This window comes from Motacilla alba, chromosome 2 (assembly GCF_015832195.1).
Source record: "Motacilla alba alba isolate MOTALB_02 chromosome 2, Motacilla_alba_V1.0_pri, whole genome shotgun sequence".
In the NCBI taxonomy this organism is placed as follows: Eukaryota; Metazoa; Chordata; class Aves; order Passeriformes; family Motacillidae; genus Motacilla; species Motacilla alba.
The window spans coordinates 117,979,334-117,999,631 of NC_052017.1; the positions used below are offsets into that span (position 1 = coordinate 117,979,334).

The 20,298-nt window shown below is 37.3% G+C and overlaps 1 protein-coding gene across 1 annotated transcript in view; it reads left to right on the forward strand.

Moving 5' to 3' along the window:
- The window catches only part of PREX2 (phosphatidylinositol-3,4,5-trisphosphate dependent Rac exchange factor 2), a 171,693-nt gene that overhangs the window by 78,624 nt on the left and 72,771 nt on the right, over nucleotides 1–20,298 (forward strand). The window contains exons 18-26 of the mRNA XM_038129126.1: nucleotides 80–172; nucleotides 1,470–1,618; nucleotides 6,142–6,227; nucleotides 8,445–8,581; nucleotides 11,766–11,883; nucleotides 12,704–12,888; nucleotides 13,773–13,934; nucleotides 18,098–18,320; nucleotides 18,683–18,890. Coding sequence (XP_037985054.1) covers nucleotides 80–172; nucleotides 1,470–1,618; nucleotides 6,142–6,227; nucleotides 8,445–8,581; nucleotides 11,766–11,883; nucleotides 12,704–12,888; nucleotides 13,773–13,934; nucleotides 18,098–18,320; nucleotides 18,683–18,890 — 1,361 coding nt within the window. The remainder of the gene's footprint in view (nucleotides 1–79; nucleotides 173–1,469; nucleotides 1,619–6,141; nucleotides 6,228–8,444; nucleotides 8,582–11,765; nucleotides 11,884–12,703; nucleotides 12,889–13,772; nucleotides 13,935–18,097; nucleotides 18,321–18,682; nucleotides 18,891–20,298) is intronic.

Genomic DNA, 20,298 nt, shown 5'->3' on the forward strand with positions numbered 1-20,298 from the left:
ATTTATTGTTATTTAATGAAGACATTTTCAGTTTTTATTATTGCCTTTCTGAATAATATTTTAAAAAAACTTTTAACAGATTAAATCTAATGAAGGAACCTATGGTTTTGGTTTAGAAGATAAAAATAAGGTGCCAATTATTAAAGTGGTGGAGAAAGGATCAAATGCTGAGGTATGGAATATTATAAATTATCTTCCCTGTTTTATTTACTTGATCACAGATGTATGTTTTGTACATCATGTAGGAAAGTCTATAGCAGTAGAAAGTGACAGTGAACACTTACTGAGAAAGCTGTGCCCATGAATCTTTTTCCCATTTTCCCTTTTTTCTTTTTTTGGTTGTTTTGTTGTTGGTTTTGGTTTGTTTGTTTGTTTGTTTTCTTTTTTAGGTTTTTTGTTTTATTTAAAATATTGTTTTGAACATTATTTTGACACTTATTTTCTGCTCAGCTAAATTGTCATATTGATTGATAATATAAAAGTTGTCATTTTATTTTTATGCATTTTATAATATTCCAGTAATGACATAATTCATAATTGAAATAAACATTGTTGGTAGAATATGAAATGGGTATAGAGCTAGTCTGTGAGTTGTAGTTGATATATTTCATAGTAAAGGATGTATCAAGCTTTAGATAAAATCTGGAATTTGAGACTCTGAATGAATAAATTACAGCCTTCCTGTTTGATAGCTTTGCTTTAGATTCTCTTTGGGTTAATTAATATTCTACTGAGCAGCATGGGAGTCTCTATATATATAAAGATAAAGTATGGTGCTCTTTCATGGGAGGAAAACTCGGACTTAGATTTCAAGGCTTTCTAAATCTCATGGTGGAGTACAAATTTAAATTATAAATAGACAGAGCAAATGAATAATATAATTCAACCACAGAGCTAAATAAGCTGATTTCTATCAGTCAGGTTCTGCCGTATTCTCAGATGGCACTAGGGCTTTGCCTATACCCTGAGCCACTCTATTGTAGTCCTGTAGTTCTACTGTAATGGTGCTTTTCTTGTTAGACCAAAGTTTAAAAACTCATTGTTTTGGAACTTAACAAATATTCACTTACTAAAATATTAATTGGGTCTTTCTTTATGAAAAAGGCTTTAGTTCCTTTGGAAAATGGTGGATGAAAAATTAAGTACTGTCATAAATGGCTCAATCAAAGCTCTCTTGTTAATTACTAAAAAATGAACTGATACTGTAATGCTGTCACAAAATCTTGATTTATACTCGGTCTTGTATTTAGCTTTCTTCAGAATGAGTGCTTACCCTTCACATGAATTTAACCAGTTTTAGAAACATTTTGTGCTGTAAGTCCCCTGTGCATGGTACGTGAAGGAGTCATAAAGAATGTAAAGAAAATGTGAATGTCATTTTTTCTATCGGGGTTGCACGCCAGCAAAAGAAAACATAATGTTAGTGGTTATAAAAAGCAAACATGTACACAACTGTTGTTATTTTCTAGATGGCAGGCTTGGAAGTTGGCAAGAAAATCTTTGCCATTAATGGTGACCTGGTTTTTCTTCGACCCTTCAGTGAAGTGGATTGCTTCCTGAAAGCCTGTTTAAACAGCAGAAAGCCCCTGAGGGTTCTTGTGAGCACCAAACCTCGAGAGTAAGTTATCATTCCTTAGGGAAATTTTACAAACAACAATTGAAGGGACTTTTCAGACCAGTGGAACTTCAGAGAGGACTACTGTAAAGGGTTTTTAAATGCTGTATCTGATCTGACTTGGTAAAGTCAAGCAATTTGATTTGCCTTGATTTTGTTTTGTCCTATTTGTGAGTCAGCAAAAGAATCACATGAGTACTTCATGAGTCTTCAGCTCTGCCACTGTAAATACATGCAGGTACTGCAAGTTTAAATGAAATTTCATTGACTATGTGGGCAGTTTTGATCACTTATCTCTCTCTGTGTGTATTAATCAAATTCCTGTGTCAGGGGATTAGTTACTGGTTTGTCATTGTCAGACTGTGTGTTGGTTGTGTAAACAGCAGGAGGAAATAAACAGCTCCTCATCTTTATCAAGCAGATGCATTTCTGTACAGTCTTGCCCATTCCTACCTAAACACAAGTTTTGTTATGTAAAAGAAATGCAAAGTGAGGCCCAATAGGTGGGTTCAGTAAATATGTAAATGAACATAAGTATATCAGTAAAGTTAATGCAGTTTTTGCTAAGTTATACATAACAAAGAAGAAGGAGACTAAGAAAAACCTGTCAGAAGTAATTTTTTATTCAAAATTTGCAGAATGAAGAGGTGCCATTCTCTGTTACCATACAGCATACAGAGTGCCTCGCTCAGGAATGGCTCTGATTAAGTGGCAGATCAAAGATCTGTTTCTCCTCTTGATAAGCAAAGGTGTCTTGAGAAGGAAAATGGCACCCAGAACAGGAAAAAGATCTAAGAAAAATAAATAAGGCATAAAGATGCTTATCTGAACTGATACTACGCCACCTGTTCCCACCCCCAAACAAACAAAAATGACAATTAAAAAATCCCCAGACCACAGGATTGTAGAAAGCATAAAAGCATCTTTGCCTTTCTTTAATGCAAATCTTGGTTTAATTTCTGACTCAACTTGTAGGTGAGTTTCAAGGTTGAGAGAGATGGTCTAGTTGAATGTAGAGTTCACAGAAGTCAAATTTGTTTCTCAGTGTTCCCTGCTTTTTGTCAGCAGCTGCTGCTAGCACAAGTGAGTTCACAGAAGACAGTTCTCTCCTGAATTCTTAGCCTAAGCTGCCTGTGATGGTCTTTCATAGTTATTTGTATGTTCTCAAAGCAGTTTCAGAATGTGATCAAATAGATGGTATCAACAGTTAATATATGAGTACATTTTAAAAAAAGTACTGACTTCAGTGAAGTTTGGATCTCACCTCTCATGATAATCATCTCCGAATGCCTAACATTATGTATACTAGAAAAAAAGAAAGTGCAAGAAATGATGCAATTCTCTTATTCAAAACTGCCTGTATATCAAGTTTACTACAGTCCAAATGTATTTTAAAATCACTTTCTGGCATCAATTTGAATTTGTTTGCTTTTGCAATGGGAAATGGAGCTTGGGGCAAAGATCTCTGAAATAATAACAGAGCTGGCTCTGGATGGAAAGGCTGCAAAGTTAAATCAGTGCACTGTTATGCATGACCTAACTAGGTCTGATAAGGGCTAATGCAGCTGTGTTGCTTTTTGTGGACCCTGAGCTGATATCACGAGGGTATGCCAGCTTACTTTGGGTGAGCTCAGGGCTTAATTTGAAGGAATAGATGAGAATTTTGATTGTCAGAATCGTGTTTTTGTTGGTGAGGTTTGTTGGCAAGTTTATTAGTCTTATTCTTAGACAAAGCAGGAGTGCAGCACAGTGTGCTTACAAGTCATACAAAGAGCAGTGGATGATTCTTATTTTACAAAACTCAGTAGCTACTTTCTGTAGCTGCCCAGAAAAACTGCAATGAAACATTATTTCAAGAAAACTCAGCAAGGAGAGGCACAGGCTGCTGGGAGTGCCTGATGCCTCTTTGTGAGGCTGGGGACTACAAAGAGTTATTTTGCAGAAAGTGTGTTGTGTTTGAGGAGCTGTATGCAGGTGGAGCTACAGGAAGGAGTGAACAGGCTGTGCAGTGTTTGAGTGAATGAACAAAAGAGAGATCAATTAATTTCAGCAATGCTACAGTCTCAGACTCCCAGGAGTCTTGAAGCTCCATTGTGGTGAAGAAGCAGACAGACTCAGAGCCCTGCAGGGTAATTAGTCAAAGGACTGTTAGCAGGGATCTGATAAAGGTGGAGGCTGGAGGCACATCACAGCACGTACCAGCAAGAAGGTTCCTCTTTCTCTGAATTTGGCAAGTAGGACTGGTACCTTTTACAACATGTGTGGGGCTCTGGATCTATAAGGCCAAACAGTTGATGAGATATGCATGGATCCTTCTGGGATGATGGGGCCTCCTGAAATGACACCACCCTGCATCAAGACCTCCTCTGGTGACAGGAAAAGAAGGGTAGTTGTGATAGGAGACACCTTTCCAAGGGGAGTGGAGGGGCCGATATGCAGACCTGATCCAACTCACAGGGAAGTCTGCTGTCTCCCAGGGGCTCACATAAGGGATATTAGTGGAAAACAACACTTGTAAGACCCTCTGATTACTCTCTGCTAATGATTGTTCAAACTGGCAGCAATGAAATAAAACAGGGAAGGAAGTCTGAAGGCAAACAAAAAAGACTACAGTGCCCTGGGATGATTGGTCGAGGGATCAGGAGCACAGTAGTTGATTTAGTTCATTTTTCCAGTTACGAGGAATAATATCAATAGGATTAGGCAGATCCATTAGGTCAATACATGGCTGCAAAGTTGACGTCAGCAGAAAAATTTTGGGTTTGATGACCACAGGATGATCTACTCAACACCTTGTCTACTAACACATGATGGGATTCATTATTTCTGAGTGAAAATGTCTTTGCAGTTGTTGGGGTCCATCAGTGCTGGTCACTTTTTAAACATCACCTCCTAAGAGCACAGGAGCAGGCAGTTCCCAAGCTGAGAAGTCAAGCAGGTGAGGTAGAAGGCTGTCTTGGTTGAACAGGAATATTCTCTGGAAATAAAGCTAAAAAGGAAGGTGTATGCCCAATGGAAGTAAGGCCAGGTGACATGGGAAGAATGCAGAGATGCTGCTCACTACTGCTGGGAGAAAATTCATGTGGCCAAAGGTCAACTGGAGTTGAAACTGGCCAGAAATGTGGGGGGGGCAATAAAGAGTTTTTCAAATACATTAATGGCAATAGGTAATGTAAAAATAACATTGACCTGTTACAGGATGGTCAACTCACAGATGGGGACAGAGACATTCAGGGGTGTTTAATTTATTCTTCACCTCCATCTTTGACATGGGTGGTGGTCCAAAGGGGGTCTCAGTGCCCTGAGCTGGAGGTCCATGGACTGATGGACTGTGAGAATGACCAGCTCTCAGCTAACCCTGAAATAGTGTGAAATCTGATGCTTCAGCTGAATCCCTACAAATTTATGGGGCCGGATGAGGGTTATCCAAGAATCCTCAAAGGGCTAGCTGATGTCATTGTAAAGCCTCTCTCGATGATTTTTGAGTTGTCTTGGGAATCTGAAGAGGTGCCAGCTGACTGGAAGCTGGCAAACATCCCAGTTTTCAAAAAGGGCAAGAAAGAGGACCTGAGAAACTACAGGCCTGTCAGTCTCCCTTCTGTGCCTGGCAAAGTTCTGGAGAAGATTACTCTGGGAGGTATTGAAAAACACCTGAGAGACAACACAGGCGTTTGTCACAGCCAGCATGGCTTCATGAGGGGAAAGTCCTGCTTATCAAACAAAATTTCCTTTTATGACATGATACCTCACTGTATTCTGCAACTTCCGTGGGAGCAGAAAAGGAGGGGTAAACACTGACCTTTTGTCTCTGGTGACCAGTGAGGGGACCCAAGGGAAATGCCTGTAATTCTGTCAGGGGAGTTTAGGTTGGATATTTTTAAAATGTTCTTCACCAGAGAGTGGTTGGGCACTGGAACAGGCTCCCCAGAGAAGTGGTCACAGTACCAGGCTGACTGAGTTCAAGAAGTGCTTGGACAGTGCTTTTGGGCACATGCTGTGACTCTTGGGATGTCTGTGCAAGGCCAGGAGTTGGACTTTGATGATCCTTGTAGGTCCCATCCAACTCAGCACATTCTGTGATTCTGTTAAAATGTAATCTGGATCTAAGTTCTGCAGTCTTCTGCAGCTTCTCTAATCAGACCTGCTGTGATCAGACCTGAGCTCTGGTCCCCAGGCTCTGTCCTCTTGGTTGGGAGAGACTGCCTGCCTTCCCAGGGCTTTCAGTGTAGCGGTGCTATGGCAACTTTCCTAAAGATCAATCCATTTGGGAGGAATTTTAAAGCTATGGCGGTGTTTTGATTATAATCAGCATATTGAATTTCCGTGTGAAATAGATTGTTTGCGCTGTCTCAGCTTGCTCTTATTTCTGATGTTGGTGGTGCATGGTATTTGGAATATGAATGCTGCAAAATCTTAAAACTAATTTGAATAAAAGTGTCGAGTTTTACACCCGTGAAACCTACTTGCTGCTGAATAATAAAATGCTGCCTTTTGCTACATTCATGTTAAATCCTTGTATGTATCAGGACAGTGAAGATTCCTGACTCTGCAGATGGACTTGGATTCCAAATCCGGGGTTTTGGCCCGTCTGTTGTCCATGCTGTTGGGAGAGGTAAGCCATAAGAGCTGTCAATGGTACTGGTAAATATATTATATAGTTTAATATCTAAATGACTTGGTTGAGATAAGTCAAAATTAGGTTCAGTAGTCCATCTTAGATTTTTATTTTTCACAAAGTAACAAACTATATTAAATAAACTCAAATATAATTGTTTTGTGTACTTATACTCTGTAAGCTTAGGTACATCTTCCAACTATTTTTTTAAATGTAGTTATACCAATGTAGGAAAGTGAAGTTAAAGCTGTGCATTCTTTGCAGATTAAGGAGTAGCTGAAGGATGCAATACAATTGCATGTTGGGAACCTGTGTGTTAATTTGTTAGGTGGCTGCGTGGTTCTGCAGTGTTCTGAAAACATTTTACAAAGAAATGTGCTTTTTACAAATCTTTTCAAGAGTGTTAGTGGCTTTGTCTTAGTAATTGCAGATGGTTTGTGTAAATACTGTTTTGGGATGTGCTCTTCAGAAGCTTGCTATCCTAACTCAATGTTTTTGAGCAGTGCACTTGTGCTAGAAGAGGTTGAGCATTATTTCTTGCTGCTTCATGTTGCTTAAGGTAGAGCAAACTGTGTTTTCAGTTATTGTGGGACAGTTGTGTCTCCTTCCCCCCTCCTGCTTTCGTAACTGAGGCATGAAAAGTGAGCTGATCTGCAAAACAGCCAGATTTGAACAGAGTTTGATGACATTTTTCTAGGCTGTGGTGCCAGAAATTTGATTTTCAAAAGAAAGACTAATAAACTACAGACTTAGTAGCTGATGTGTTAATTATTTCTGCACCTGGATCTCAATTCAACTGCCTATCATTATTCATTAAGGACATACTTTATTCCCATTAGCCTCAACAATATGCAAGTGCTTGCTTGTGTGATTTGCTAAACCTGGAAGATTTTAAGCATGTGCTTAAATACTTTGCTGAATTGGGACCTTGGGGTTTTCTGAAGAGAGACTTGGGTTTGCTTTTTTTTTTTTTTTTTTCTTTTTGAGAGAAATATTAAATAAGATCTATTTATATGTTTATTTTGAAGTCTTTTTGGCAGGAGGAAAGACTGCGATAGCTGGTAATAGTGTAATTTCCAATGACTTTCTTTTATATTAGATTTTAAATGCAGCTGTGATCTAAAAGTGATAATTCCTAAAATGAGGGAAACTCATGTATATTCTGCAAGTTATTTCCTTGTCAGATATCTCAACTGGCAAGTCATGAAGTCATGACAAGCTTTCTATTTGTCAGGCCCGCAAATTCAGTCCAGCCTTTTCTTTCACAGCCCCTAGCTTCTGCAACCCAGTCTGGCAGTCTCTAGGCAGTAGATTTTTACTTCCTTGGCACCTCTGTGGCAGTATCAAGAGACATTTGGAGGCGAATGTTCAGGTAGCTGGAACTAAGGTCATACTCCAGCAAGCTCTTTTGGGACTGAGTTTGAATCACACTGAAAAGACCTGGAGACAACTGCTCTTTTTGTAGTGCCTATTCAGTCATTGGATTTTCCCAACGTGGTTACTCAATTGTGAAAATAAGTCACTGAACCAAATATTTTATGTAGCTTAAAGAGAATGTTTTGTTTTGGTGTCATGTTGTGTGTGTCCCCCATCCTACCCTCTGATAATTTGAGATATTCTACTGAATTATCTTTGAGATTTTGTTTTAAAGCTCTAAGGCCCTCTGCTATAATTGTGTTGGTAGGGAAGATGAAAGAAGAACAGTATCCTTGGGAATGTCTTTGGAATTTAGATGTTTCACTTAATGATTAATATGATACTCTAGTGTGCTCTTAAACATAATGTATTGCCAGAAAACTTCTGTTTTATATGTAAAATTGAAATGCCTGAATTAAACAAGAGGCTCATAAGCTTGGGTCATGTAAAAGTAGGCTAAGTTGTAATTAGTGACTTTCAAGCTGAGCCATTTTATCCTTTTAAAGTCCTTTTCTTTGAGGTGAATTTTCCACATTTTCATATTGCTAGTCAATGTTTGTTGTTTTATAAAGCAGCCTGTAGGAAATTGTCTGGTCTCTTTTATAGAAACATCTGCTGGCAAACCCCATTTTCTTGGCATCCAGCTGGTCTACAGAAGTACTCTGTGGTCAAGGGAAGTATGTAAGGATCAGTCAGACCAGGTCCTGATTTTTAAAAAAAGAGGTTTTTTGGACTGTAAGCTTGAAAGGAGATGTTTAGAAAAAGAAGTCTGCTAACTATGTGGGTTTTTATTAATAGGAACAGTGGCAGCTGCGGCAGGTCTCCACCCTGGCCAGTGCATAATCAAAGTGAATGGAATTAATGTCAGCAAAGAGACTCATGCAAGTGTTATTGCTCATGTCACAGCCTGCAGGAAGTACAGGCGGCCAATGCAGGTATGTCTCATTTGATGCCCTTGCACATTTTCTTCTAGATTTCTATTTTTGGTCAAAGTAAACAGTGTGGTGTTACTCTCTATGCACATATCTACTGTGTTTGGGTGGGGTGAGAGGAGGGAAGTGGTGAATAAAACTGAAGGAAGGCCAGTTGAAGTATAAAAGCTGGAGATTGCTCAATGGTGATGTCCAAAATCTGCTTAGTTTCTACACTGAAATAAATTATCAGAGATCATTTTTGTATGGTGTTTTTAAAGGGCTATTTCAAGCATTTCTGCAGTCCTATGCAGAAAGAATTTTGAGGTATATTCTCATCTAGAAGGAGAGGGAATCACACAGCTTTCTGCCTGCTCAGCAGCAGGAGAATGAAATACATAAAACTGATCTTCTTCCAGAATTTTGTTACACTTCAGTACACAGAGAGCAGACTGCATTTATTCCATCCATAAAAGAGTTCCTATTGTGTTTCAGTCTTGAGAAAAGTATATATTCAAGGACTCAAAATTCTGTTTTTTTTTAAATGCATGCAAATTTTGTTATCTTTGTTGTGTTAGTTAAGGAGAAAATCTCAGGCTTCCAAGACACAAATTTAGGAAGAAAACTAAACCAAGCTGGATTCTATAATGTAATTTTCCAATTCTCTGCAAGTTTTTCATAAACTGTGAACCAATATTATTAATTAACTTCACAAACTCTTCAAGTACGGTGTTTACTGAGGAGAAAAATCCAATTAAAATTAAGAGTTGAATCCTTCTCCCACACCAACTGCAGAGTGATAAGAATTATATCGTTAGAACTGGGTCATATAAATACTTTATGAAAATGAAAAAAATACTTTATGAAAATATAAAAAACTTTATGAAAATGTTCTTGGGATGTTTGTGTTTAAATTATAATACAGAATTGAAATTGTTGCATTGTATATAGAGATCAAGCTCACCTATTCTTTAAGGGAAGATGCACTCTTTAAAGAGAAAATGTCCTGTTCACTAGTAGCAAAACTGGCTAGAATAAAAGATAAATTAAGTTCATTATAGCAGTTTTGTTCTCTCTGTGTATAACTGGAGACTTCCTATGGATATTAGTGACATCCAAAGACAGTTGATTAATGTTGGCTGGTGTGAATGCCTTGACATTAAAAAATTACTTTGGGTTTTTTAATCGACTTCTATAATAACTTGAAGTTTTTTTCCTATACACAGTATTTATTTTAGTTTTAAAAAGTAGCTGATCATTGTTCAGCAAATCACAGAAAACTGAAGTTCCTTAGACAGGCAAGAAAAACTTCATTTAGGATGCAGTATTATCAAAAACTATGGGAGAATTGTCTAGACTGAAGTATATGGTAGTATTCCTACTGGTGAAAAGACAGCTAAAATTTAATTTCCTATTCATAAATTTGGTGGGGTATTTTTATTATTATTTGGAAAATTATTATGGATTTCTCCTATTTTGTAAGTACAGTGCACACAGCCTATCATTTAATTACCCAGACTTTTGCAGTCTCTCCTGTGGTTCCCAACTGAGTAATTGAAAGGGAGCCTTTTTCTGTTGCTTACATTTTTTACTTCTCAGGGTAAAAAAGTCTTACTAATCGCCTGGAGCATGAAGCTTCATTTCAGATTCCTTCGGTCAATAACTGCATAATTTCTGTTGGACAGTATTTATCTACTGTCTTGTCTGAATAAAGAAAATTGAGACCAGATTTTACTTCTTGGAATTACGATTTCTTTGCAGTGATACTAATCATGATGTGGCAGATTTATGCTTAGTTGGTTCTGGTTCTCCTGTAATGATTTTGAAGAACATTGCTCCAAGTCATATTGCATTAGATTGGTTGTTAACTTTTGGAAAGGGGACTTCCAGGTTGAGCAGTGAGTATTTCCTATTAGAGATTGGCATGGCAGTCTCAAGCTGCCAAGCAAGCCTGTAAGAATCCATAACTAAGCACCAAGCTTTGAGGTGAACCTGAGAACAAGTGTGGATTTCAAAGCATTCCTGTTGATCAGCTTCTGCACAGGTGTCTCCCAACAATCAACACAGTTCTGGAAGTTAAGCTTTCTTATTCAAATATTTCATGCCGTTGAGTGAAAAGCAAGGCATAGATGAATCGAGGAAACTTAGACACGCCATACCAATGGGATAAAGACAGAAGCTGATTGTTATATTTTAGCAAAGGATAACTGGATATATTTGGCACTTTGCCTGAATATTTTAACATTCAGCCTAAATGTTTGCTGTCCTTGCTTGACTTTGAATTCTTCCTTGAACTTCTTTTTGAATTCAGATTTGTCACAATCATATAATTTATTCTGCTGTAGCTGTTGCAGAAGGAGTGGTTAACTAACTGTTAAGCTTGTTGTGAAGTGTAAGGGACAAAGAGTAATCTGGGGATGCCATGCTTGATAGAACCTTTCACAAGGGTATGATGGACATGTGGCTGAGTTGCACATTGGGTAGAAGATGTAAGAAATACACGTGGCTTCTTCAAAGGTTGTATGACACATGTAAGCCACCAATGCTGTGCTCATATGTCATTCAGCCACAGGAGATGGTGGACTTTTGGAGCCTGTGATTCTTTTGCGGGGCGGCAGGGGGGTGCTAATCTGTGGGAAAACATAAAAACCATTTATTACTACACTAGTAAAATATTTGTAGTCAAGGAAATATAATTAGTGAAGGCTGTAGTATAGGTTCTTTGTGCCAGTGACAAATGGTGATGGATTAACTGGACATTCTCTGTCTTTGGTTGATATTCCATAACTTTTGCTATCAGATTTGTGGATGCACAGCGGATTTGGCAAAGTAAAAATTGTTTTTTTCCCCATGATTTCTTGGAGAAAAATATTTTTCAATCTGCAATTTGATTTGAAATATCTTAAACTATTTTTAGCGGAAATATAAAAATTGTTTTTTTCCCCATGATTTCTTGGAAAAAATATTTTTCAATCTGCAATTTCATTTGAAATATCTTAAATTATTTTTAGCAGAAAAATAAAAATGATGGATGTCATGCTGTCACAGACTTCATACTGTCTCATGACAATATATGCTATAATAAAAAATAACTTGCCAAAATTCTCTGGATTATTTTTAAATTTATGCCTTAAAAATAGTGAAATAGTTGCTATCAGTTGCACTTGCAGAGCTTTTTCTACCTGTTTGTTGTTTGTTGTTTTTCTAGCAAGATTCTATACAGTGGGTTTACAACAGCATTGAAAGTGCACAGGAAGATCTTCAGAAGGCAAACACCAAACCCTCTGGAGATGATGGAGGCGATGCCTTTGACTGTAAAGTGGAAGGTATGTGATGCATGTTTGATCTTATTGCTGAGAATGCTGTTATAATATAAGGAACATGTAAGCAGTGGGTTTGTTTGCAGAGAGGAAATTTTGAGCAGATCATAAGATGTGATTTACATAAGAATGTGTTTTCTTATATTTTCTAAACATATAAATTTAGAGTGCTATTGTTTGAAAACCAGTATCTTTCCCATTTAGAGAAAATAGTTCCATGAATACTTTGGGGAAAATCTGTTCCATTTCATTTGTAAGAAACATAAACCTAGGCATTACCTGATTTATTATCACCACTAGTAATCATTTATGGCAAACTAGATACATTAGTCATTACTGCATAGGAAATAAACACACAACTGTCCTTCAGATTATTTTCAGGCAATTAATGTTTAGATGAAACTGCATTCATCTGCAACTTGTAATTAAAGAGACAGTTAATACTGTGCATTCATAAATGCAGTTATTGTGGTTTCATTTCTGAATGTTGACAGTTTTCATAGTGATATTCTTCTACTTTATTTAGAAATTCACAGTGCTCCCTTTTTTGGGTCCTTCTTAATGTCTCAGCATTATAAATGAAATGGAATTATCCCCCTTCAATAACTGTTTGTAAATGAAAGAGTACTGCCTGTTTTGCAGTCCAGTATCTTATCATCTACAAATCTACTGGTGTTCTGATTTTTATATTGTTCAGCCAGGTTCTTTAATGAATGTGTTTAAAAAGAATGATCAGAACGTACCTCTTTCTAGAATGTTTGCCTATGTCCTTTATAGTTAATGGCCAGGACTTGTCAACTGATTTGTGTTACTTTATTTATTCTAGAGGTAATTGACAAATTTAACACCATGGCAATAATTGATGGGAAAAAAGATCATGTGAGTCTGACTGTTGACAATGTTCATCTGGAGTATGGAGTGGTTTATGAGTATGACAGCACAGCTGGAATAAAGTGCCATGTCTTGGAAAAAATGATTGAACCAAAGGGATTTTTCAGTTTGACTGCAAAGGTATGAAGCATTTTTTGTATGTTAATGCTTACTGTGTTTAATACCAGTGGAGAAACTTGTGGACTTTTTTACTCCTATGATTATATGCCTTTCATTTGGTACCTTATAATTGGTCATCTTTAGCTCTCTGATGTTTTGGAGGATGATTGTGTGCTCAGGAGGCAAAAAGAGCTATGTTGTCATTATAAATTGAGCCTTTAAATTAAAAAAAAAAAAAGTTACAAGATTTTCAAAGTCTTCCGTTCCTCCTGCCCCTCTCCCTTATTTCTTATTTATCGGATAAGACTTGAAAGAAAGTCCAAGACCTACTCAAATATCTATAAAGGCTATATACTACCCTCATCTCTTCTACATGCCTTATAATTAGTTTTCTCTCACCATTATAGCAAGGCTTCAGTCTTTGCTGGTCAGTACAGCTTATACTGTGCCCTATTTCCTAGCCTTTTTATGCAGAATATACAAGAGGATAGCACTCAGTTTTCTTTTATGCTTTTTCAATGTGTTAGTATTCTGCCAAACCGAAGGTTTTCTCGAAGTAATGAATGAATTAATTCAGCAGCTCTGCATCATATGTGCTGATCAAGTAAATACAGCAGATAATGTATTTCAGAGGAGCCATAGTGGCTACATTAGTAGCAAATTAGTAGTAAATCCATTATCAGACAATGTCATGAGAAGCCAAGCAAAAATACTTATAGGTATAACTTAGCAGAGAATAGATTTAAGAAAGCCTCTTTGCATCCCAAGCTTCATTCATTGTTGTTGTGCACCATTTTCTGTAATGTTATCAGGATTTTCAGCTTTAGTTATAAGAGATTATTGGTAAGGGGAAATTTTAGTCAACTTAATTTCATAACATACTTTTCTTGTTTTTATTATCTTAGATTCTCGAAGCACTGGCAAGAAGCGATGAACATTTTGTGCAGAATTGCAACAGCCTCAATTCCTTAAATGATGTGATCCCCACTGAACTTCAAAGTAAATTCAGTGTCATTTGCAGTGAGAAAATTGAGCATATCTACAGAAGAATCTCTAGCTATAAAAAGGTATGCCCTTCATGTCCTAAGCTTGATTATATTTGTCTTTTAAGGAAGAAACAGGGGAATGTGATAAAGTTTGAATAACTCTTCAGAGTCCCTATGGCAGTGACAAAAATGTGGCTGAAAGTTTAGCTATTTTGAAGCATGAATGCCTTAACTGAGTGATTGCATCAATTGTTTTCAAGCCATTCTCTTTCTTATCCCTTTGTTAGACTTTGGGTAGTTTGTGTTCTTTCTTGTTTGCTGTGTTCAGTGTAGAGACAATCAACTGCATATTTCCGTAAAAGGGCCGTCGTTCTTGTAAATGCCTTAAACCAATACTCTAGTGAATTTGCAGATGTTAACCAAAAATGTAGCAATAACAACAGAATTGGGTTTTTTTCTTTCTAGTGCAACTCAAATACCAAATTTTAACCCTTTTATTCAACTTTTAGACCCTAGCTTATCTGTTAATAGTAGCATCTCTGTAATTTATTAGCTTCACTTGGTTTAATAAAACATAATAGCATGGAAAAATGGTGAGGGCGCTTGTTTTCATATGCTTGAGGTCTTAATTAATGATATGTAAATGAATAAATAGCCCAGACTATGACCTCTAATTGCTGTCAGTGCATTTCTCTGTAGTTGTTTGACAAGCAGGATGTAAATGAATCAACCATTTGCCATTTTGTTAATGCAAACTCGTTTTCTCAGCAAGACCCCTAGTTCCTCTCTCATGGAACCTATTTGTGGGGAGGTGAATTACTTTGAAGTAGGCTCGAAATGGCTGCAAAAAAGTGGGTCTGCCCTGTCTTACCTCATCTGGGGTTCTGAGTTGTGATGTTTAGAAACTGGTCTGTTCTGAGAGTTTATACATAAAAATTTGAAAAGAGGAAAAAAAAAAACAAAGGAAAAGGAAAGTGAATACAGAAGCTTCACATGTTTGTAGAAGCTGCATTTAAAAGACTAAATAATGATTTTTCTGTTTTCAAAGGAAAATAATGACAAGTGTTAGGAATACCTGTAGCTCAGCAGTCAGTAGGACGAAGGCAAAAAAGCAGCTTGTCAGACTTCTGCAGGTGCTCTCTAAAAAGAAATGGAATAAACTGAGTTGTGTCAATGGAGACCTCAGAAGAATCCTGATACTGTTAGCAAAAATCTGACCTCTCCATTGTTTGCCTGAATTACAAACCTTCATGTTTCCAATTTGGTTAAAATTCAAAATATCATTTAAAAAATAAAAATTAGTTTTCATATTAACTGTTACAGTTCAAGTAACATGCAAGTGATTTATATGTTTTCTGTAGCTGAAAACTTTGACTGTGATATATAGTCTCTATAGAGGAGACTAAGACAGTAAATCAAATTTTGTTGTGTTTGCTGGATGTGAAACAAACAGCCTCAGGGAAGTTTTCGTAGTTCTTACACTGTCTAGAAGCAGATTTCCCTGATACAGACTGCACTTTAGATCTCATCTGCTCAAAAATCAGTAGTTTCACAGTTATAGCTTTTAATGACAATTAGTAATGCAGTGGATTTCAGGAATAGATGTGTCATTTTCTTGGCAAGGTAAAGGTAACCATAGTTACAGGAGACTTTCGGAGTGCCTGAGCCCAGCTTGGCTCCTGGTTTTACTGTGAAAGTTCTAATTCTATAAATAAAAATCTTGTGGATTTCTGCAGTTCCTACTATTATTATTATCAGAACATTTTGCTCCTAATAGACCTCGATTCCAGTGCCATGAGTCCCAGATGTTTCTCAACACATATATGAGAAGAATTTTGGTCCTGACTTATGACCTGATTAAATCATAGCCAGTATTTGGTCTCTCTGGAGCAGGATGTGTGGGAGATTGAGACGTGAAATATGTACTGCTTGCAGAAACATTTTCATCATTGAATGTCCTTAGTCGCCTTCTTAACAATTTGTGCATTCTTCAGCCTTTGAACAACTCCATAATTGGATTTCTTGTAACCCTCCAGATCTTGTTGTGATCTAAAGATTTAAATGTAATTAGCCCAACAAGTGTACGTCACGCTGAAGTAATATGACACCAAAATAAACTGAAATTTAAGTCCCAGTACAGAAACATCTTTCTTTGCAGAAGGGGTATGTCTTAATTCAAATGAAGCGTTAGTAAAAGTTGACTGATTCAAATTTTTACTGACATTTATTAGTGAAGAAACTTTGTGCAAGTTAACTTTGAAAATATTCTTATGCATGATCTGTGGTTCATAGCTGAAGGAGGTCTGTGTAATATTTTGACTGGAGAGATACTGTGATTAAAATAATGATTACATCTTTCCAGAAAAAAGTCTTCTGTGACAACAAACTGCACTGAAAATGACACATATTGACAAAAGTCCTACTTGTGACTGACAAATCTCTTTTCCAATTGAAGAGCTTGATCAGATTACTTGATTTTGACATAGGTGTAGCTGCTGTGTGTCCAGTTCTGTCCTCACCATTTTGGGTTGGCATCTTCTCATCTTAAAGGTCAAATAACTCTAAACCTATTGAAGACACTGCACAAAATTTAAGATGTTAGAGTCAAGGAGATGTGACTAAGCACTGTATTAGAATTAGACCATAAAAAAGCATTCCTCATTGCTGAGCTGATACATAGGGGGAGAAGAGGTGCTGGGCTAGGAAAGTCTGAAAAATGGGGTTTTTGCAGTGTTTATGTACTCGTGCTCGTCAGCTTCCTAATGTCACTCAAAATGGAAAAATGGTTGAGGTTGGAATGTACCTCTGCAGGTCTTGTCCAGCCAACCCTGCTTAAGCAGGGCCACCTAGAGATGGTTGCCCAGGACCATCTTTGAGGAGGGAGATCTGACTTCTCTTTGCTGAACCTCTCTGAGCAACTTGTGCCAGTGCTCAATCATCCTCACAGTGCAGAAGTGTTTCCTGACATTCAGAGGAAACTCCTGTCTTTTAAGTTTGGGCCCATTGCCTCTGGTCCTGGCACTGGTCAGCACTTGAAAGAGCCTGGCTTTGTCCTCTTTGCACCATTCCTTCAGGTATTCATATACATTGATGTGTTTCCCCCTGAGCCTTCTGTTCTCCAGGCTGGAGGGTCCCAGCTCTCTCAGCCTTTCCTTGCAGGAGAGATGCTCCAGTCCCTGAATCATCTCTGAGGGCTCACCTCTGTGGCCGCATTTCTCTTCACAGAGAAAAGCAAGGCACAACTTCCCAAGGATTTTCTGGGATTCACATTCTCTGAACCTCAGAGAAAGAAAAAACAATTCTTATCTCATTTACTACTCCTGTGTTTTGGAACAAGTGGAATGCATTGGTGGAAGATTGTTTACCTGAAGGGAATTGGTAATTGGATTCTGGTGTGAGTGCTCTGATTCACTGACCAATTGAATCCACGTTTGTGTCGGGACTGTCAGCTGACAGTCAGGAGATTCTGGGCAGTTGAGTTGAGTTGGGTGCTTGGGCAGATTCAGTGTAATATAGTGTAACATAGTATAGAATAATATAATAAAGTAATTAATTAACCTTGTGATATCAATGGAGTCCTCCTCGTCATTTCCCCCCTTTGTCAGGGTTGCCTGCTTTCTGATACGCCTCCACTGGGCTCTCTCCAATATGCCCATGTCTATTTCTGTGAAGCCCAGACTTGGACCCAGGACTCGAGGGGAGGCCTCACTGGTGCTGAGGAGAAGAACAGGATCATCTCCCTCCGACCCCTGGCAATGTTTCTCCTAAGGCAGGAGGACAAGATATAATTAAAGAGGACTTCCTCCTTCCCGAATCAGAAATCCAGAATTCATACTTCCTGATTTTGTCTTTATTGTAGCTTCAGACAAAAATTTCATGGATTTTTGGAAAATACGGGCTTGAAAATGTCAGCAGGTTTTTATAAATGTCATGGGCAGTACAGCAGTTTCAGGCTTGCTCCCCAGAACATTTATTATGTTCCATGGAAAATAAATTCTATCTCTCTGTTACAAAGGTATTTCAAAAGGTACTTCAAAAAACAACCTCTTAAAAATATAAAATGAAAAATATTTTTCTTTCGCTTTTAGAGAAAGATGGAAATTACGGAGTCAAGACACCTTAAGTCAAGGATGACTGAAATATTTTAAGCTTTTATTTTCTAGTTAGGTAGACAAGAATTGTTAGCTACATGTGGACACAAGAAGAGCTGATAATCAAAATTTGGTTTTCTTTCTTTCTTCTAGTTTTCAAGAGTATTAAAAAACAGAGCTTGGCCCACCTTCAAACAAGCTAAGTCAAAGATTTCACCACTTCACAGCAGTGATTTCTGTCCAACCAATTGCCATATCAATGTGATGGAAGTGTCTTACCCTAAGACCTCAACTTCCCTTGGTAGTGCCTTTGGTGTACAGTTAGACAGCAGAAAACATTCTTCCCATGAGAAGGAAAATAAAAACACTGATCAAGGTAAGTTAATTGAGCTTGAAAGAGCTACTTCCATTGCCTCCAATATAGAGTCTTCCAATATAGAGTCTAAAGGTAATCAGTTTAGACTTACAGCCCAAATATTAAAATTGAGGACAAGTCTTTCTGATATAAACCTTCTTTTGATTTTTAGTTTTATTTTACAGCATAATAACAGGTAGTCATAATTTCACAATAACTATTTTCCTAAGTATCTTGACTTTGAAATGCAAATAAGCTGCAAAATTAAATAAGTACATAAATTTTAAACAGAAAAATATTTCTGTGTCTGTTAAGTATTTTACTAACTTCAAAATGTATGTTGAAGAAAAGTTAATGATGAAAGCCCTTTGGATTATTTTCAGGTAAACTGAATCCCATGATTTATGTCCAACATACCATTACTACTATGGCTGCCCCTTCAGGACAGTCTCTTGGCCAGCAAGAGGGCCATGGTCTGAGGTACCTCTTAAAAGAAGAAGATTTAGAAACACAGGATGTCTATCAAAAGTTGCTGTTCAAATTACAAGCTGCTCTGAAAGAGGTGGAAACATGTGTCTGCCAAATAGATGAGTAAGTAAATGTTACCATCTGGACTTGCCTTTAATTTTTCCTTAGAAGATTATGATAAATCTGGGTAATGCTTTTGTGTAGCACAGGAATCAATGCTGACTTAAGACAGAACCAAAGTAAAGAATTTAAGTGCAGGTAGTGCTGTATTTTCAGCTTTTTCACAGCATGCCTGGCTTTTTTCCCCACAGTTTGGAGGCTTTTCCCAGTTTGTAGATTTTCTTTAGAATGTGGCAAAGTTAATTAATTTGAAGTGAGGAAAAGATGAAGCACACAATGTCACCTACAATTTCACTAAGAATGGAAACAAAGGGCAGAGGTACAAAAATGGCCTTTATTGACTCTTCAGGTATTGCTGAACAGTCCCACAGATGAATTTTTGGGTAAGACACTACTCATCTACAGGGAGAGCATTAATTTGTTAGAAATTTTTCAAAACCAAATTGACCTTCAGGAAGAGCAATGGATTTAGGGAGAGCCACCCTTGAGTGGTTAGGATATTTGTCTTGAATGTGGGAGACTAAGAGTCTCATCAGAGTTAGTCCTAATTCAGGACAAGGATTTATAACTTGCTTTTTCTTTTGCAAAGTAAGTGAGTTGACTCCTGGGATATTTACTTGGGATAAGGATGAAGAAGGATAAGAAGTACTTAAGTTTTTAAAGATCCCATATGTAATGCCAAATGTCAGAAATTAATTTTGAAAACGAAACCAGCAAAATTTTTTGAGTTTAGAAGACAATCTGTCATGATCTCCAGTCTAGATAAGTGGTGTGTCACTGTTTCTCATGTTATCTTGAAGACTGTAGGGTGATTTGTCCTTTCATGGGTACTTAAGGTGGGATTTCTTTATTTTTTTTTTTTACTGTTTTCATAGTGGTCGTAATAGTTTTGTAAATAATTGTAATTATTATAAGTAATTGTAATGTATCACATACTGCAGTGGGAATTAAAGCAAGAGTTGACTCAGTATTTTTAAGATAATGTTGTTTTCTGTGCCTTTACATAGTTCTGCTAATTATCATGCTGAAGGTGAAGGAAATTAATTAAATTCATGGTAATTTCAGTGCTTGGGTGCACTTAGAAATAACTATCAGTAAAGCCTGTGTTGTCTCTCTTCCTCATGGAAGTCAGAATATTATATATGGAATTTTAGTCAATACTTCAGGAAGTTCCAGTTGCCAGTATGCCACACCTTTCCTTTCTACTCCCTTGAGCTTGTGATGCAAAAGCACAGGAAATTCTGAGCCTTTCTTTTGTATAAATGTATATATAAATACACACCCTCAAAGAAAAATTGTGTACAAACACAAAGATTCACTTTTTTCATTGCTAATTTTTATGTACACTGACCTTGTAGCTGATCTTGTATAAGGTACACAGATGTATTTAGCAAATTTTACCTTCAGCTGA